This window comes from Lutra lutra, chromosome 4 (assembly GCF_902655055.1).
Source record: "Lutra lutra chromosome 4, mLutLut1.2, whole genome shotgun sequence".
NCBI lineage: Eukaryota > Metazoa > Chordata > Mammalia > Carnivora > Mustelidae > Lutra > Lutra lutra.
This window is the reverse complement of record NC_062281.1, coordinates 73166514-73181285: the sequence shown is the minus strand read 5'-3', so window position 1 is coordinate 73181285 and position 14772 is coordinate 73166514. Positions and strand designations below refer to the sequence as shown.

General features: G+C 44.2%; 1 protein-coding gene across 1 annotated transcript; it reads left to right on the top strand.

The window, feature by feature from the left end:
* Window positions 1-1945: 1945 nt before the first annotated feature.
* Window positions 1946-2790, top strand: LOC125099106 (coiled-coil domain-containing protein 152-like). Its single transcript, XM_047728480.1, has one exon. The coding sequence runs from the start codon at window positions 2032-2034 to the stop codon at window positions 2659-2661; it is 630 nt and encodes a 209-aa protein (XP_047584436.1). The 5' UTR covers window positions 1946-2031; the 3' UTR covers window positions 2662-2790.
* Window positions 2791-14772: the final 11982 nt, after the last annotated feature.

Below are 14772 nucleotides of genomic sequence, written 5' to 3'. Positions count from 1 at the left end.
GATGCGGCCCATGTGGAAGGAGCCCAGGGAAGTCTTCACAGAGTTTTCCCCACAGAAAGAACAGCATCCTCGAGGGCCAGAGTGTGTGGGGGACAGGAGTAGTTTGCGGTGTGAAGCGGGGGAAAGGCCACAAAGGAAACTGGAGGTGTCGGTAAGGGGCCAGATCATGATGGATGTCCGAGGCAGACCCCATCCAAGGAGGGAAGGAAAGGCACATTCACTTGGACTTTTGGAAAAGACTAGTAAGAAGTGTGGGCTCAGCGAAAGGAATCAGCAAGGTGAGGCATCCGGGGTAGCGACCTTTGGAAGCCATCCCCACCCCAGGCTGAGGGGTTAAAGAAAGAAGATGGCGCACCAGAATCTGGTTGTGTGCGGGATCCCAGGAAGAGAGGGCGGCCACCTGTTGAGTGAGAAGAACTAGTACAAAGGTACACGAGTAGGTGTTTGCTATTGGATTTAAAATAGTTTTACACATTGATAAGATGTTTAAATATTTGGATTTGAAAAATATCATATGGTAAGAACTTAGTTATAGAACACTGTAGAACTATAATAAAATATAAAGACAGCCCCTGGCTAATGAGGTCAGTCTTCAGTTAGACCTGCCCCTCTAGGCGCCTTAGGATCAAGATACTGATTGTGGCTGTGCCTGTTACCCACTAATGGCAGGAGGACTTATGGATCGGGTCGCCCAGTGCTGGCCTGTGCTCCATGTTGGGCTGTCTGCCCCCCGTCAGGGTTTTACAGGATATAGAGAAGCACTTTTGGCCAAGGACAAAGAGCACTGGGTGCGGAGCAGTGGGGGCGGAAGACAGCTGAGCACAATCCTTTCATCCTCTCTGTCCCCAGAACCTCAAATCCTAATGCTGATCCTTAATCACAAAAGTTAAACAGACTTAGGCAACTCAATTCTCAGTGATAATGAGCATCAGAAATCACATGGATTAATGAGTCGCAAGTGATCCCATTCAGAATAATTTTATTTCTAATTTCTTAACCCTCCGGATGCAGGCCCAGTGAACAAGCACTGACAGGGAATGGTTTGAGCCTGACTGCGCCCTTTCCCCACTCGGTGGCAGAGCTACACTGTAGAACGAGGCCTAAGGAGGCCAAGGTCAATGCGAGGGGCAGCGGCCTTTACTCTTGTCATGAAGCACGTGCCACTTCTCTGCCGAATGTACAGACTGAGGAAGAAAGTGGGGAAACCGTCTGGAAGGTGCCACCCCTTTTCTCTCAGCTTTATGCTACTGAATCCCCAAATTCCTGTCATGCATTCTTGTTGCCTCCTCCCTTCTCTGTCTTCTGAGAACTGAGTGACTTGGCAGCCTGCGGCTGATACTGGCTAAGGACATCAGCACCTGTGGTGGGAAGGACACCAGCCCGAGGCACCCCAAACGGCCAGCTGGTCTTCTGTTCTTGGGGTCCCCTGAAGCCACAGGCCTGAAAGAAGAAAAAGAACCAAAAGAAAGAAAGGGGAGTGCTTTCCCATGTGCTGCTGCCCATGTCCATGTCTGCTTAAAAGAGAACAGAGATGCAAATTTCAGGGGTGTTTCTCTTCAAAGGTGACAGGCCTGCTTGTCTTTCTCTAGCAAACTAAGCACAGATGACACTTCGGTAGCCACAGGCTCACCTGAAATATAAATGGATGAAAGCGCAAAATATTTAAATGTGTAACTGTTGAAACAATCTGATCAAAAGTGCATTAATGATCACATCCATAGAAATAACTAAGTCAGCTCAGTGAGGGATTGAGAACACTTAGCCACATGGCTTTGAGCAGAGTCAGGATTCTAGGCCTGATTCCCAGCTCTGTCCCCCCAGCTGTCTGACTTCAGGCAAGCTACTCAACTTTTCTGCATCTTTAAAGTAGGGAGAATACAGGGAGGCGACAGCCCTGTGGGGCAGACCTGCACCCGGAGGAGGAGGTGTGGGAAACTGCGGGGACCTGTGAGCAGAGAAGATGATAGAAACCAGTGGAAAGAATAATATACTGGATATACAGTTGGAAAAAAACTATTTGTTCTAAAAGTAATGCAAACAAAGGAGATCTCAATTAAAGAAGAATGTGCTGCTCTTCATAATATGATAAAAGGGCTACAACAGACCATTAAATCGCAACATGATTTGAAAAGTGAAAATGAACAACTAAAAAGAAATGTTGATCTTATGAAAGAAAATTTAAAATCTCATGATCAGGAATATAAGAATACTATTGCCAAACTTATGAGTGAAATGAAAATCAAAGAGGAGGGACATAAGATAGAAATAAGGAAACTTTGTCAGGATATGCGGGAAAAAATTGAGTCAAATGAAGAAAAGCATAAAGACCTGATAGAGAAAAAGGAGGTAGAAATTTCAGAGTTAAATGCAAAGTTAAGAACTCAAGAAAAGGAGAAACAAAGTGAAATTATCAAATTACAGTTAGAGTTTGATGCCAACCCAGCAAGACTTCAAACTAAATCAAACTCATACCCAGATTCTACTGTTTTGCCACAGAGCATCTACAGAAGGAAGCTTCAACATCTTCAAGAAGAAAAAAACAAGGAGATCACAGTTCTTCGTAATACCATTCATGATTCAGAGCAACATCTCTCCCTTGACAAAGATTCTCAACTTAAACCTACTGGCAAAGGTTCTTACCTTAGGCGTAGACGGTTTTGAGTAGGACAGTAAATTCATTAGTTGCTACCTAATTTCTTTAAAAGCAGTTGAAAATACACTTCTATCATTAATATAACATACTGCCTAAATAATAACAAAGAAAAGAGGAGAGCTTCAGACTTTTTAAATTGAGTTTATTTAAACAAATCCACATTTGGCCAATCATGTACTATGTTCTTGCTGAACAGTATTACCCATAAAGGAGTTCAGGTTTATAGGCCTTAGTTTACCTATTGAACCATCACTGACTATGGAAATACTTTCTAAACAATCAAGACATAGACAACATTCTTTTATCTTTTCCATTACTACTCTCAAGACAGACTATCTCAAATTTAAGAGTATGATATAATGCTAGATAAAGAAAATAAGATATAAGGCCTTCATTCATATGTGATAGTGAAAATTAAGATATAACTCTTAGATATACAAAGTATAAGTGGATATTTAAAATGTAGTCCTAGCAAAATAGTCATGTCAGTATTTCTGGAACTTAAAAGACAAATTCACTGAGTTCTTTAAAGATTTAGTCAATTAAAAATGTAAGATTAAAAAGACTAAGATAATATTTTTTTGAGAAATAAGTGAAGAAAAAAATGGGAAAAAATAAAAATAAAATAAAATGGGGATAATAGGGGCACCTGGGTGGCTCAGATGGTTAAATGTCTGCCATCGGCTCAGGTCATGATCCCAGGGCACTGGGATGCAGCCCTGCCCAACAGGAGGGTCTGCTTCTCCCCTTCCCTCTGCCCCTTACCCTCCACTTGTGCTCTTTCCCAAACAAATAAAATCTTTAAAAAAAATAAAACATATCCTATTAAATAAATAAATAAGTAAGTAAATAAAATGGGGATAACAATGTACCTGCTCTCTGGGATTTTTTGAGTATTTAAGAAGATACTTAGGGGCACCTAGGTGGCTCAGTCAATTGAGCGTCTGCCTTCGGCTCAGGTCGTGATCCCAGGGTTCTGGGATGGAGCCCTGCATTGGGCTCCCTGCTCTGCAGGGAATCTGCTTCTCCCTCTCCTGTTCCCCTACTTGTGCACTCTGTCAAATAAATGAAATCTGAAAGAAGGAGGAGGAGGGGGAGGGGCGCCTGGGTGGCTCAGTGGGGTTAAAGCCTCTGCCTTCGGCTCAGGTCATGATCTCAGGGTCCTGGGATCGAGCCCCACATCGGGCTCTCTGCTCAGTGGGGAGCCTGCTTCCTCCTCTCTCTCTCTGCCTACCTGTGATCTGTCAAAACGAAAAAAAAAAAAAAAAAAAAAAGAAGAAGAGGTGGAGGAGGAGGGGGAGAATAGAAAGAGGGGGAGATGAAGGAGGGGGAGAAGGAGAAGAAGAAGATACTTAAAACAGTGTTTGGTATATACTAAGTATTGGGTAAACATTATGATTGTATACAGATTATTCTATAGTTATATATGGAATACCAAACCAAAAGTCCTAAGGAAAAGACTTGCTGGAAAAATCTCACTTACTCGGCTAGTCATTTCATGCTTTATAGACTATATCATATAACCTGCTCCTTGTGTTTATTATAAACACCTTATTTCACTCAGCTTAATCCCTAACTTTTAATCATTTCTTCAATAACTTTTAAGTAAAATCAGCTTAATTCTAGAAATCAACAATTTAAATTCTATAAGTTTAAGTGATCAAAACTAAATTTGCATCATTCACAGACATCCACACAACTATTCATGCTTCACTTCTAGGGACAACTAGAATCTTTATGCTGATGATTTCTGCTTTTTTATTCCTATATTATGATGGGTGAGGTAAAGGAGATTGGAACAACTGTTATTTAAGGAAACTGCAACAATGTTTTAAATTTTTCATTGTATCTCTTTTCTTTTCCCTTTTTCCATTCCACAAAACGACAACAACAATAAAACATATTAAATTAGTATAATTTTGAGGAAAGTCTGTAAAATAAATTTATTTAACATCAAATCTGGTTTAGTGGAAATCCCACTAATAAGGAATGAGGTCATGTCTCTTACAATGAATCATGTCCATTAAATTTATCTTGTTTTCTGGATGTTTTCCGTCCTTCATTTGTCATTTCCAAGTCTCTAATTCTTGTTGATTTTTCAATTAAATGAAATCATTGACTTTTTTTTTTTTTTAATTCTGAAGACGGCATTAAACTGAAGCTATAATATAATATAATCTATATTGGTGATGCCTGAAGTTGTCGAATCACTATTTTGTTCACCTGAAACTAATGCAACACTGTATGTTAACTATACTGGAATTAAAATAAAATCCTTTAAAAAGTTAAATAGATTTAAATACACACACACACACACACACACACATAAACACACAGATAATCTGTATTAACACAAGTCTGCTTTTAACTCTACAATAATTTTTCCTAACCAGCTTTTTCAAAAGAAATACAACTTAGTTTTATTCAAAACTCTCCAAACATTTTATTTGTGTATCTCTTATTTCATATGTGTCTTCTTTCTTTTGCCATCTTTCTACCCCTTTGATACTGGGAACAAAATAGGAAAGATGACTATTCTTTATTATAATACTCCATTACCTAGAAAACTTCTTTAGGATGAAAGAAAACCCTGCTCTTGATCTCCATATATTTCTCTACTGCTCTCACTTCCCTTTACTCCAAAATTACACAGGGAAAGATTACAACTCCACTTAAATAACTCCCACATATATTCAAAGATGATCTGAGAACTGACATCTCGAGGGCTCTTTAAGAGATCTCATTGATTTCAAGACCTTGAGATGTGATCCAACACATAGGACGTATCATGATTTTAAGTCTAGAGTCAGAATCAGAGTTATTTTAACAATAGAAACAAACTTGGAAAGCTACCAGTCCAGTCTGTTTTACAATATGGAAACTAAGACCCAGAGAGGATGTACTGAACAAGGTTATCTCATACACGTATGACTGTATGCATGAATATACAGCTTAAAATTTTATGAAGGATATTCAGATGAATTATCATAGGTCTTAGAGAACTCTTGAAGACAAAACTAATCCGTTTTTATGGCGGACCTTTTCAATTACCTTAGTATTTTTAATCTTAAAGGAAACCTTTCTATCAAACACCATGATTTTATTTCCTTGTTGAGAATGATTTTGTATTTTGAAACAGCACCTTTTGCCATTTCCAGAACCCACGATCTCGTAAAAGTTACGTTTTCCCCACCGTGGTGTTCCCACCATTGAAGGCGCTCCCTGGCCGGGGGCACCTTGGCGACCAGAGCCCTCGCTCCGCACCCATCTTGGGTCTGTGGAAGGGCGGCGGGCAGGGACGGAGACGGCCGCGACCAGACAATGTCCTGCATTCACGGAGGCCTCGGCCAATCACAGCCCGGCGCCTCCCGGCCCCGCGCGGCGCCACCGGCCACGGCTCGGGCCCGAGAAAACCCGGCCTCTGGGCGGCCATCTGCGGCCATCCCGGGGCAGGGCGCGCTGAGCTCCAACTGCGCCCCGCCCGGAGGAGGGGGCCCGTAGTGCGGGCGCCGCGGCGTCCCCTCGGGACACGGGTCGCGCACGGAGGGCAGGATGCGCCGCCCATTCCGGACGAACACGGCGCGGTCCCTTTAAGACGAGCCTCCTCCCGGGGCCGAGAGGAGCGTCTGCGGCCCCGCCGCGGGGGGCAGCGACATCCGGGCTACCGGGCTGGCGACGACGACGGCCCCTCGGGCAGCTCCCAGTCCCAGCGGGACGCCCGACTGGCCGCGGCTAGGGTGCGCGGCCAGGGCAAGGTGGGGGGAGCTTCGGGGCCACGTGAGTCCCCAGCCCGGGTACGCCGCCGCCGCCGCCGCCGCCCGCCCCCACCTCGCGGACGCCGGGGCCCGGACGCGGAGGCCGGCACGCGGGTCACGGACGCTCCGCCCGCGGGACCGCGCCGCGCGCTCCCGCTTCGGGGCCCGCCCCACCTCCTGCGCGTGCACAAGGGCGGGGCGCCGGGGAGACAGCCAATCAGCGCCGGCCGGCCAGGGACCGCCTCTGAAGTCCTCGCGGGGGGCGGTGCGGGAGGGAGAACTCCGTGGGGGGCGCGGCGCCCGAGGGCGGGCGGGGAAAAGCTGGAGTGCGGGAGGGGCTGGGAAGCTAGGCTCGCAGCGGTCCTGCTCGGGTCCTGAGACACCGAGGAGGTGAAAGGGGCGAGAGCGGCAGGGTGGGCCGCGGGCCGCGCGTGAGAACCCGCGCGGGCGGGCAAACGCGAGGAGAGGGGGAGGCGCCGGGAGCAGGTGGTGCGGCCGGAGGGAGGGCGGGGGAGAGAGGGAGAGGGACGGGGAGGGGTGAGCGATTAGGCAAGTCCTCGAGATAGGAGGACGGGGGATGGAAGTGCCGAGTTAATAAGCGTAAAGCCAGAATCTGTCAAGGTTTATTTATGCAGCTCAGAGAACTTGAAGAAGTTGTGAACTTACTGGTGGAGATGGGTTCTAAAATTGTCCTCTATCCGAATTTTTCTTTTTTTTTTTTACATATTTTGATGTCTGGTGATATTTATTAGAACTGAAAGTTGATCACAGTATTTCACGAGGATTGGGAGAAAAGGAACAAAAGGCATTTAAAAAGTAAAAAGCCCTATTTCTGTGATCCACTCTACCGAAATTTTGAGAAATGATGTATTTCAGCAGTCGGATCCACTGAGTTAATTTTTAGGGTAGAGTAGGGGCTCTGTTGGCTGGGTGACGGAAAGTGGAGACTCTGTCAGGTGATCATGAACAAACCCTACCCTAAAGTCTCATTTTTCTCACCTGAAGAAATGAGAGCAATGAACTCCCCTACTGATCTCGCAGCGTGTTTTGCGATCCGGCGTATATTTGAAGAAGCGTAGTTTAGAAGCCTTGTCCAGTTGCATGGGTGGTGTTCCCTGGGGAGCCGTCCTGAGCCGTCTCCTCCTCTGTGCGCACTGTGGGTGGTGTCTGGTCCACCCGCAGAGGGTCGTCCTGCTTCCAGACCGCCCTGCTGAGAGCTGGGCTTATCTAACTTGGGTGTCACAGAAATCTGACAATCTGTGCGTCCTAAGCGGAGCTCCGCACCTTTCTTCCGAACTGCCCGAGTCTCCCATCTCAGCAACTGCTTCACTACAGTTGGGTCATCAGCCCCCAACCCCGTGCCGCAGCCATTAAGCCCCGGGATCCGTTTTACTTCCGTCCTTCTGGTCGTCTGGTTGTCGCTCCTGCCACGCTCTGACTTCCTCTACAGGCCACGAGCGTCCTCCACCTGGACTGTCGTGGTTTTGTGCTCACTAGTCTTTCCGCCTCGGGCTTTGCCCCTCCCCCATCTCGACACTGCCACGGGAGAGGTATACTTTATTGCAAAGTAAATCCGGTCGTGTTCACGTTTAAAACCTTTTAGAAAATCTCCGTTGCCCTCAGGATAAGTCCTATCTCCTTAAATTCGCTTTGTAAGGCCCTCCTAATCCCGTTTCCGTCCGCGTCTCCAGCGGGATCTTTGCCACCGGCCACTCCTCCCACCGTTCCCCGAGTTCCAGCCTACCTGAATTGCTTTCAGTTCTCCGAGGCAGGAGAATCCACCTAGCTTCTGCAACACTTCCCTGTCTCCTGCTTTCTGAAGACGCGGCTCCCTTCCCTTACCTCACCTAGCTCAAAGTGAAGGACCAGTTTGCATCCCTACGTCCACCGTGCACCCATCAACCTACGCTGCGGTTGCCTGTTGTGCCGCCGGAGTGTTACATCCCACCGCAGCTCTTCCTGCCTCCTGCTCACCATTGTTCCCAATTCCCAGGATGGTCCTGGGCAGTACTGGTCAGAGCCCAGTTACCCTTTAAGAATACACAGTGATTGGCTCAGGAAAACAAAAATCAGGGTAGCCTTAGGTATAAATTTATTTTATATTGCTGTGTTTTTCAGTTTTGAATGCCCCTCTCTTAGTAAGTTTCTCTATTAAGCATAACTTTAAAAAAATGATATAATAAATTTTACTTAAACCATCCGGATGTTTTTGTCACAATTAACTCTAAATCTCTTTTAGCAGCAATAGTATGTGTGGTTTGTGAAGTGAAATTCTGGAACAGTGACTCCCTGTTTAAGGCTAATGGGCAGAAATACTCATTTTAAACCAGAGCGCTGTAACTTTAAAATTGAGCTGAAACTAATGCACCAGTAATGACAGTGGAAGAAAAGAGTATTATGGTGAGAGTTCTGATCCTTGATTATTAGTACTAGTTTTTAGAAGAGCAATTATCAATATATTAAGGAATTGTCCTGATACTGACATAAAAAAAAAAATCCTGTACTCTTAATATTTTTCTTTTGTTTAGGAGATGTCATGGTAACAAATTGAAATTCTCATTTTCCTTGTGCTCACTCTGAGCTAGAAATGCTACATATGTACATTTAGATCTGTAGTATTTCTAAACACCACCCTGCTACACACTTTCAATAAGGTTAAACAAGAATTCTTTGTTGAGAGTTGTAATATTTGGAGGGGAGGATAAGGGAATAAATCTTTACTACAAATTGTTTCCCTTCAGCCTTACTCTGAAGGAGATCCTTGTTGGTTTACTCATTACTGTACAAGTAGCCTGTTGACTTTGTTACATTTTGGTGGAAGGGGGTATAATTTAGTAAGAAATAAAATTTTTTAAAAGAAGAGAAAGTTTCTTTAGTAAAATAAGCAAAAAATAAATGATATAAAGGCATCATATAAAGGTATTATATAAAGGTAAAAGCAAGAAATGTATTTAAACTATTTGAAGCAGAAAAAAATGGGCATAATTATTTACCATTTCTGTAGGTAAGTATTCTCCTAGTATGTATCATATCTGTTTATAGGACAAACCAAGTGATTCTTGTAAACAAATGATAAGGGAAAAATAAATCCCAAAGAGCTTCTCTTTGTGTATGTAGGCTTGGATAATTTCGAGTTTAGAAAACATTTTAGGCACTGATTTGGTAAAAGTCCTGTAAGTACACTTTACTGACATTTTAGCTAACTGCATTTTTCGGTTTTAAACCTTTTTAAAAATCTTATTTCCCAATTTTGTGGGTTGATAAATGATATTTAAAAGAGTTTATAGTGAAACATTTTTTTTTTTTAATAGCCCACTTTAAGAGTGTATCTACAATGAAATACATTTCAGCCTTTTTTGACCATGGCAAACCTGATTAGGCAACCACTTGAAAGAAACACACATTTGAGATGAGATAGAAGATTGACATTTGCTACGTTTGTTGGTTCTGGCAGAGAGTTCAAGTTAATTGGGCATCTAGACTAAACTGCCAGTCTAGTAGAGATATGCAGATAGTGATGACTAGCTCATAATATAGTGAGAAAAGGTTGGGATTTGGAATGAAGACCCAGGTCCAAATCAGCTAGCATTATGCCTTCTCCAAGTTATGTATAAGAGTTAGTTTCCACATTATAAATTAGCAACTATTTACCATCTTGACGAGCTCAAACTGCTGATGTGAGAATTAAATGAGGATAATGTATACTACAAACCTTAAAACACTGGCCAAATAGTAGTAACCTTACTGTTTCATACATTCTGCTTTGGACCTGGAGACATTTGGTTTTCATGGAAATCATACACACATACAGAAAGTCCGAAAAAAAATCTAAGAAGGAAATAAAATTGCTTTCTCATAAACTCTGATTCCCTAAGTAGGGATTGTGTACTTGCATTTATTCATGGGTAACCCTGATGTTAGAGGCAACTGGAGCACTCTATATAAAAAATAATCGTTCGAGCAAGTTTAAGAGGATTCTGGTACAGTCTGGATTTTGTTATGCTCTACATATTATACAAGAGCAAGGTGATGTGTGTATGTGTGTGTGACACTAATAAAAATGGATAAAGAAAAATAAAGCAAATACTTAAGGAAGCATATTCTATTCAAAGGTTAAAAGAGGAAGATGTTCTTCAAGACAATATTTTACATATTATTGACCCATGATAAATCTGAAGGATAGAGTAGCAACAAAAGCCCTTCTATGATCCCTGGCTCCTTCGTGCAAGTCTGAAATATTTGGCCAGTGGTTAATCGTCCTCCCAGGTTTGACCGAGAACTTACCATGCTCAGAAAGCGACAATGCATGCTGTATAGATGCCAAATAAACACAAGATGCATTCCCCCCCCCCCCCCCCACGCAAGGAAGCTAAAATCACGTTCTGAGAAAGAAAAAAAACAAAGCCCTAGTGCATCTGTGAGTGAGCCTCCTTTTTTTCCAGGGAGGGGGTAGCTGGGCGGACACTTCCCTACCCACTTTCCTCTGCAACCTTCTCACCCCCCTCCTACCTGAATACGGGGCACTCTCACCCCCTCCGCCTTTCTACTGTTACAGTCCCATTCTCTGGGCTCCTAAAATTTTCAATTTCCTGAAGCTGCCCCTTAAAATGTAAATCTCCTGGGAGGGGCACAGATAGTGCTTTAAGCTAACCTCTAAATAATCTTTCACCTGGTCAGCAGAGATCGTTTCTATCCAGCTGAGATGAAGAAAGGGAACAAGATGGCTAAAGAAAGCGTGAACAGCGAAGGTAGAAAGGAAGAAAAGATCAATGACCCAGTGAGGTGGGACCCAAAAGAGCTTCCAGTTTTGCCTGGGAACAGTCTTTCCAGCTCCCTTTCTGTGCTGGTGTGGCATCGTGCTGTGGGATTTCCAGCCCCTGGTCAGACTTCCAGGATCTGTTCATCTGCCCCACCCATAGTCCTCCTCGGGTCAGGGAATTTGGCTGAATTCAGACTAGCTTGGGGGTAAACACGGGACCAGAAGAAAAAGCAGTCTGAAGGTCAGAAGACTTGAATTCTTTATGACTTTGAGCCGTTCAGACCTTCCACAGACTACAGTTTCCACATTTCTATGTAAAAGGAGAGTGGATTACATTCCTCTCCTGCTCTGGGTTTCTCCCTTTCCCTGCTAACTTCTCCCGACTCTTTTTACTCCAAAGGTAAAACACCCTGGACAAATGCATGAATAAAACGTGGTATGTACCTACAATGAAATATTGCTCAGCCTTAAAAAGGAAGGAAAGCCTGACACAGGCTGCAGCATGGATGAGCCTTGAAGGCATGATGGGAAGTGAAGTAAGCCAGACACAAAAGGAGACATTGTATGATTCCCCTCCTATGAGGTACTTAGAGAAGGCAAATTTAGAACAGGAAGTAGAACAGAGGTTCCCAGGCACCGAAGTGGGGAGGTAATGGGGAGCTATTGTTGAATGGGTACAGATTTTTGGTTTGGGAAGATGAAAAATCTCTGGAGAGGGCTAGTGGTGACAGTCACGCAGCAGTGGGAATATAAAGTCGCTGAACTGTACCTTTAAATGGTTAACATGGCACATTTCATACTATGTATATTTTACCACAAAAAAATTTATTTAATTTCATTTTTAAGGTTTGATTTATTTGAGAGAGAGAGAGAGTGCGTGCACAAGCAGAGGGAGGGGCAAAGGGAGAGAGAGAGAGAGGGAGAAGCAGACTCCCCACTGAGCAGGGAGCCCCAAGCAGGGCTTGATCTTAGGGCCTGGAATCATGCCCTGAGCCAAAGGCAGATGCTTAACTGACTAAGCCACCCAGGGGCACCACCACCACCACCACCACTAAATAAATAAACAAATAAATAAAATGTATTTGTTTATTTATTTAAACAAAGAGACTTGGAGGCCCAGAGTGGGATTGCTGCTTGAAGACCTGTTTTGTGCCGTCTGCCTCATACCTTGCCCCTGAATTTTCTGTGGGGCAGTTGGAGTTTTGACCCATCCTCAATCTCTCCATAGTCCTCTGCAGGATCCGCTCCTCATTTTTTCTCCCTCAGACACACTCCTGGACTCCCCTGGTTCTTCTCAAGCTCTCTCTCTCTCTCTCTCTCTCACTTTTTTATTTTTTTAAAGATTTTATTTATTTATTTGACAGAGAGAGACACAGCGAGAGGTAACACAAGCAGGGGGAGTGGAAGAGGGAGAAGCAGGCTTCCCGCTGAGCAGGGAGCCCAATATAGGGCTCGATCTTAGGACCCTGGGATCATGACCTGAGCCGTAGGCAGATGCTTAACAACTAAGCCACCCAGGCACCCCAAGCAAACTCTCTTCTTCTTCTCCTTCTTCTCCTCCTTCTTCTTCTCCTTCTTCTTCTTCCTCTTCTTCTTCTTCTTCTTCTTCCTCTTCTCCTCCTCCCCCTTCTTCTTCTTCTTCTTCTTCTTCTTCTTCTTCTTCTTCTTCTTCTTCTTCTTCTTCTTCTTCTTCTTCTTCTTCTTCTTCTTCTTCTTTTTCCTGTTCATTTTAATTTATTCTGTGCAGTTTAAGGGAAACTCTCTTCTTAAAGTGCTCTGCTTCCAGGCCAGAGCTGCCAGCCCAACCCCGAGCCTTGTTCTCCCATGTACACCAGGGACATTGCCTGGAACCACCGCACTTTGGAAGTGCACCCACGTGTAGCCTATACCCACAGCCTTCATCCTTCCCCCATGGCTTTGCTTTAATTACACTTGCTCTTCAACCTCATGGAGACCCCATCCCCTTAGCCTCTCCCCCAGCACTGCTCTGTACTTTGGGGATTGTACTCTGGCACCCCGACACACTGGATTACTGGCTGCAACCCCAACTGAGCCCAGAGTGAAGTGTATCAGTGCTTTTCTCCAACGCCCTTAATGACTTCCTCTTATACTCTAAAACTGCACACTCCGAAGCCTCGTTCTAGGTCACTTTCGGCCTCTCCTAATGCCGGGCGATAGAGCACTGCTTTGTCATGTCCCCACATCACTCTGCATGAATGGACCTCATTTGGCATTGCCCTTCCTGCAGCCCTCCAAAATGCCACACTCCTTCTTGTTCCAAGTTTCTGCACCAGCAGATCCCACTGCCTGGCAAGCTGATTCTTTCCTCTTTTTCCACCGGATCCTGTTTGTTCTTCAGGTCTCTCCTAGGACCTCATCTCTGAAAGAGCATTCACTGGGCCCTACTTCGGTCTGCAGGAAGAGGGTACATGTGCCCCTAGCACCTGCTGCTTGACCCTATTGTTGTAGTCAGATTTCAATTTCTCCAGATGTGGGGTTCATTGGGCAGGGACAGTGGCTCATTCATTATGGCCTCCCCAGGGTCTGACACAGGACCCAAAACAAGAAAACTGGTTGAAAATTGGTCACGGAATATACTTTTAAGAACACATGGGGTAAAAAAGAACACACGGTTATAGGTTTGATCTAATAGATGATCATCTGGCTTACAATGTTACTTCTGTGATTTTAATATATTCTTATAAATAGCAAATCATTACCTTTGACATTAGTTTTTTTTTTAACCAAGAACTAGTTAATTTTAATACTTTTTATATCAGTTAGAATTAGGCTTGGCCGCCTATAACAGAGAATCCTCAAATCACATTAGCATAAACAACACAGAAATTTTATCCCAGTTCTGTACAAGTTCAAGGACAGATGGTGTTGGGCTGATGTGTGTTTCACTTCAAATCTTCAGGCATCAATTTTCTTTGCCATCTTTGACTTTGCCATCCAGAGGCTTTGCTCCTATCTGTGCAGTCCGAGATAGAGGTTAGACTCATATTCTGGACAGCAGGGTAGAGGGAGGACTAAAGAAAGGGTGAAGGGTGTGCACCAACTGTCTTTCCAGAAAATTCTTCTGAAGGTCACATCCAACATGTTTGTTTACACACTCTTGGGCTGATTTAACCACTGTTAGCTGCAAGGGAGGCTGAGATACTCTGTCTTTGTTTTGAGCAGTCACATGCCCAGCTAAAAATTCTATTGGTATAGAAGAAGAGGACCAATGAGTACTGGGGGCCAAAAGAAGGGTGGGCCACCCCTGAGTTTGAAAATAAATGTAGATATGTCAAAATCAGCATCCAGATGAATCTAGATTTGAAATGTATTCTTCGCGGGGCGCCTGGGTGGCTCAGTGGGTTTAGCCTCTGCCTTCAGCTCAGGTCATGATCTCAGGGTCCTGGGATCGAGCCCCGCATTGGGCTCTCTGCTCATCGGGGAGCCTGCTTCCCCCTCTCTTCTCTGCCTGCCTCTCTGCCTACTTGTGAGCTCCCTCTGTCAAATAAATAAAATCTAAAAAAAAAAAAAAGAAAGAAAGAAAGAAATGTATTCTTCCCAAATCTTAATCTCCTTTGTTGAAAGGTCATGACATTTAGACTCAG

What these genes read in the sequence shown, in the direction of transcription:
- LOC125099106 (XM_047728480.1), top strand. Translation starts at nt 2,032, where the DNA reads ATGCAAACAAAGGAGATCTCAATTAAAGAAGAATGTGCTGCTCTTCAT.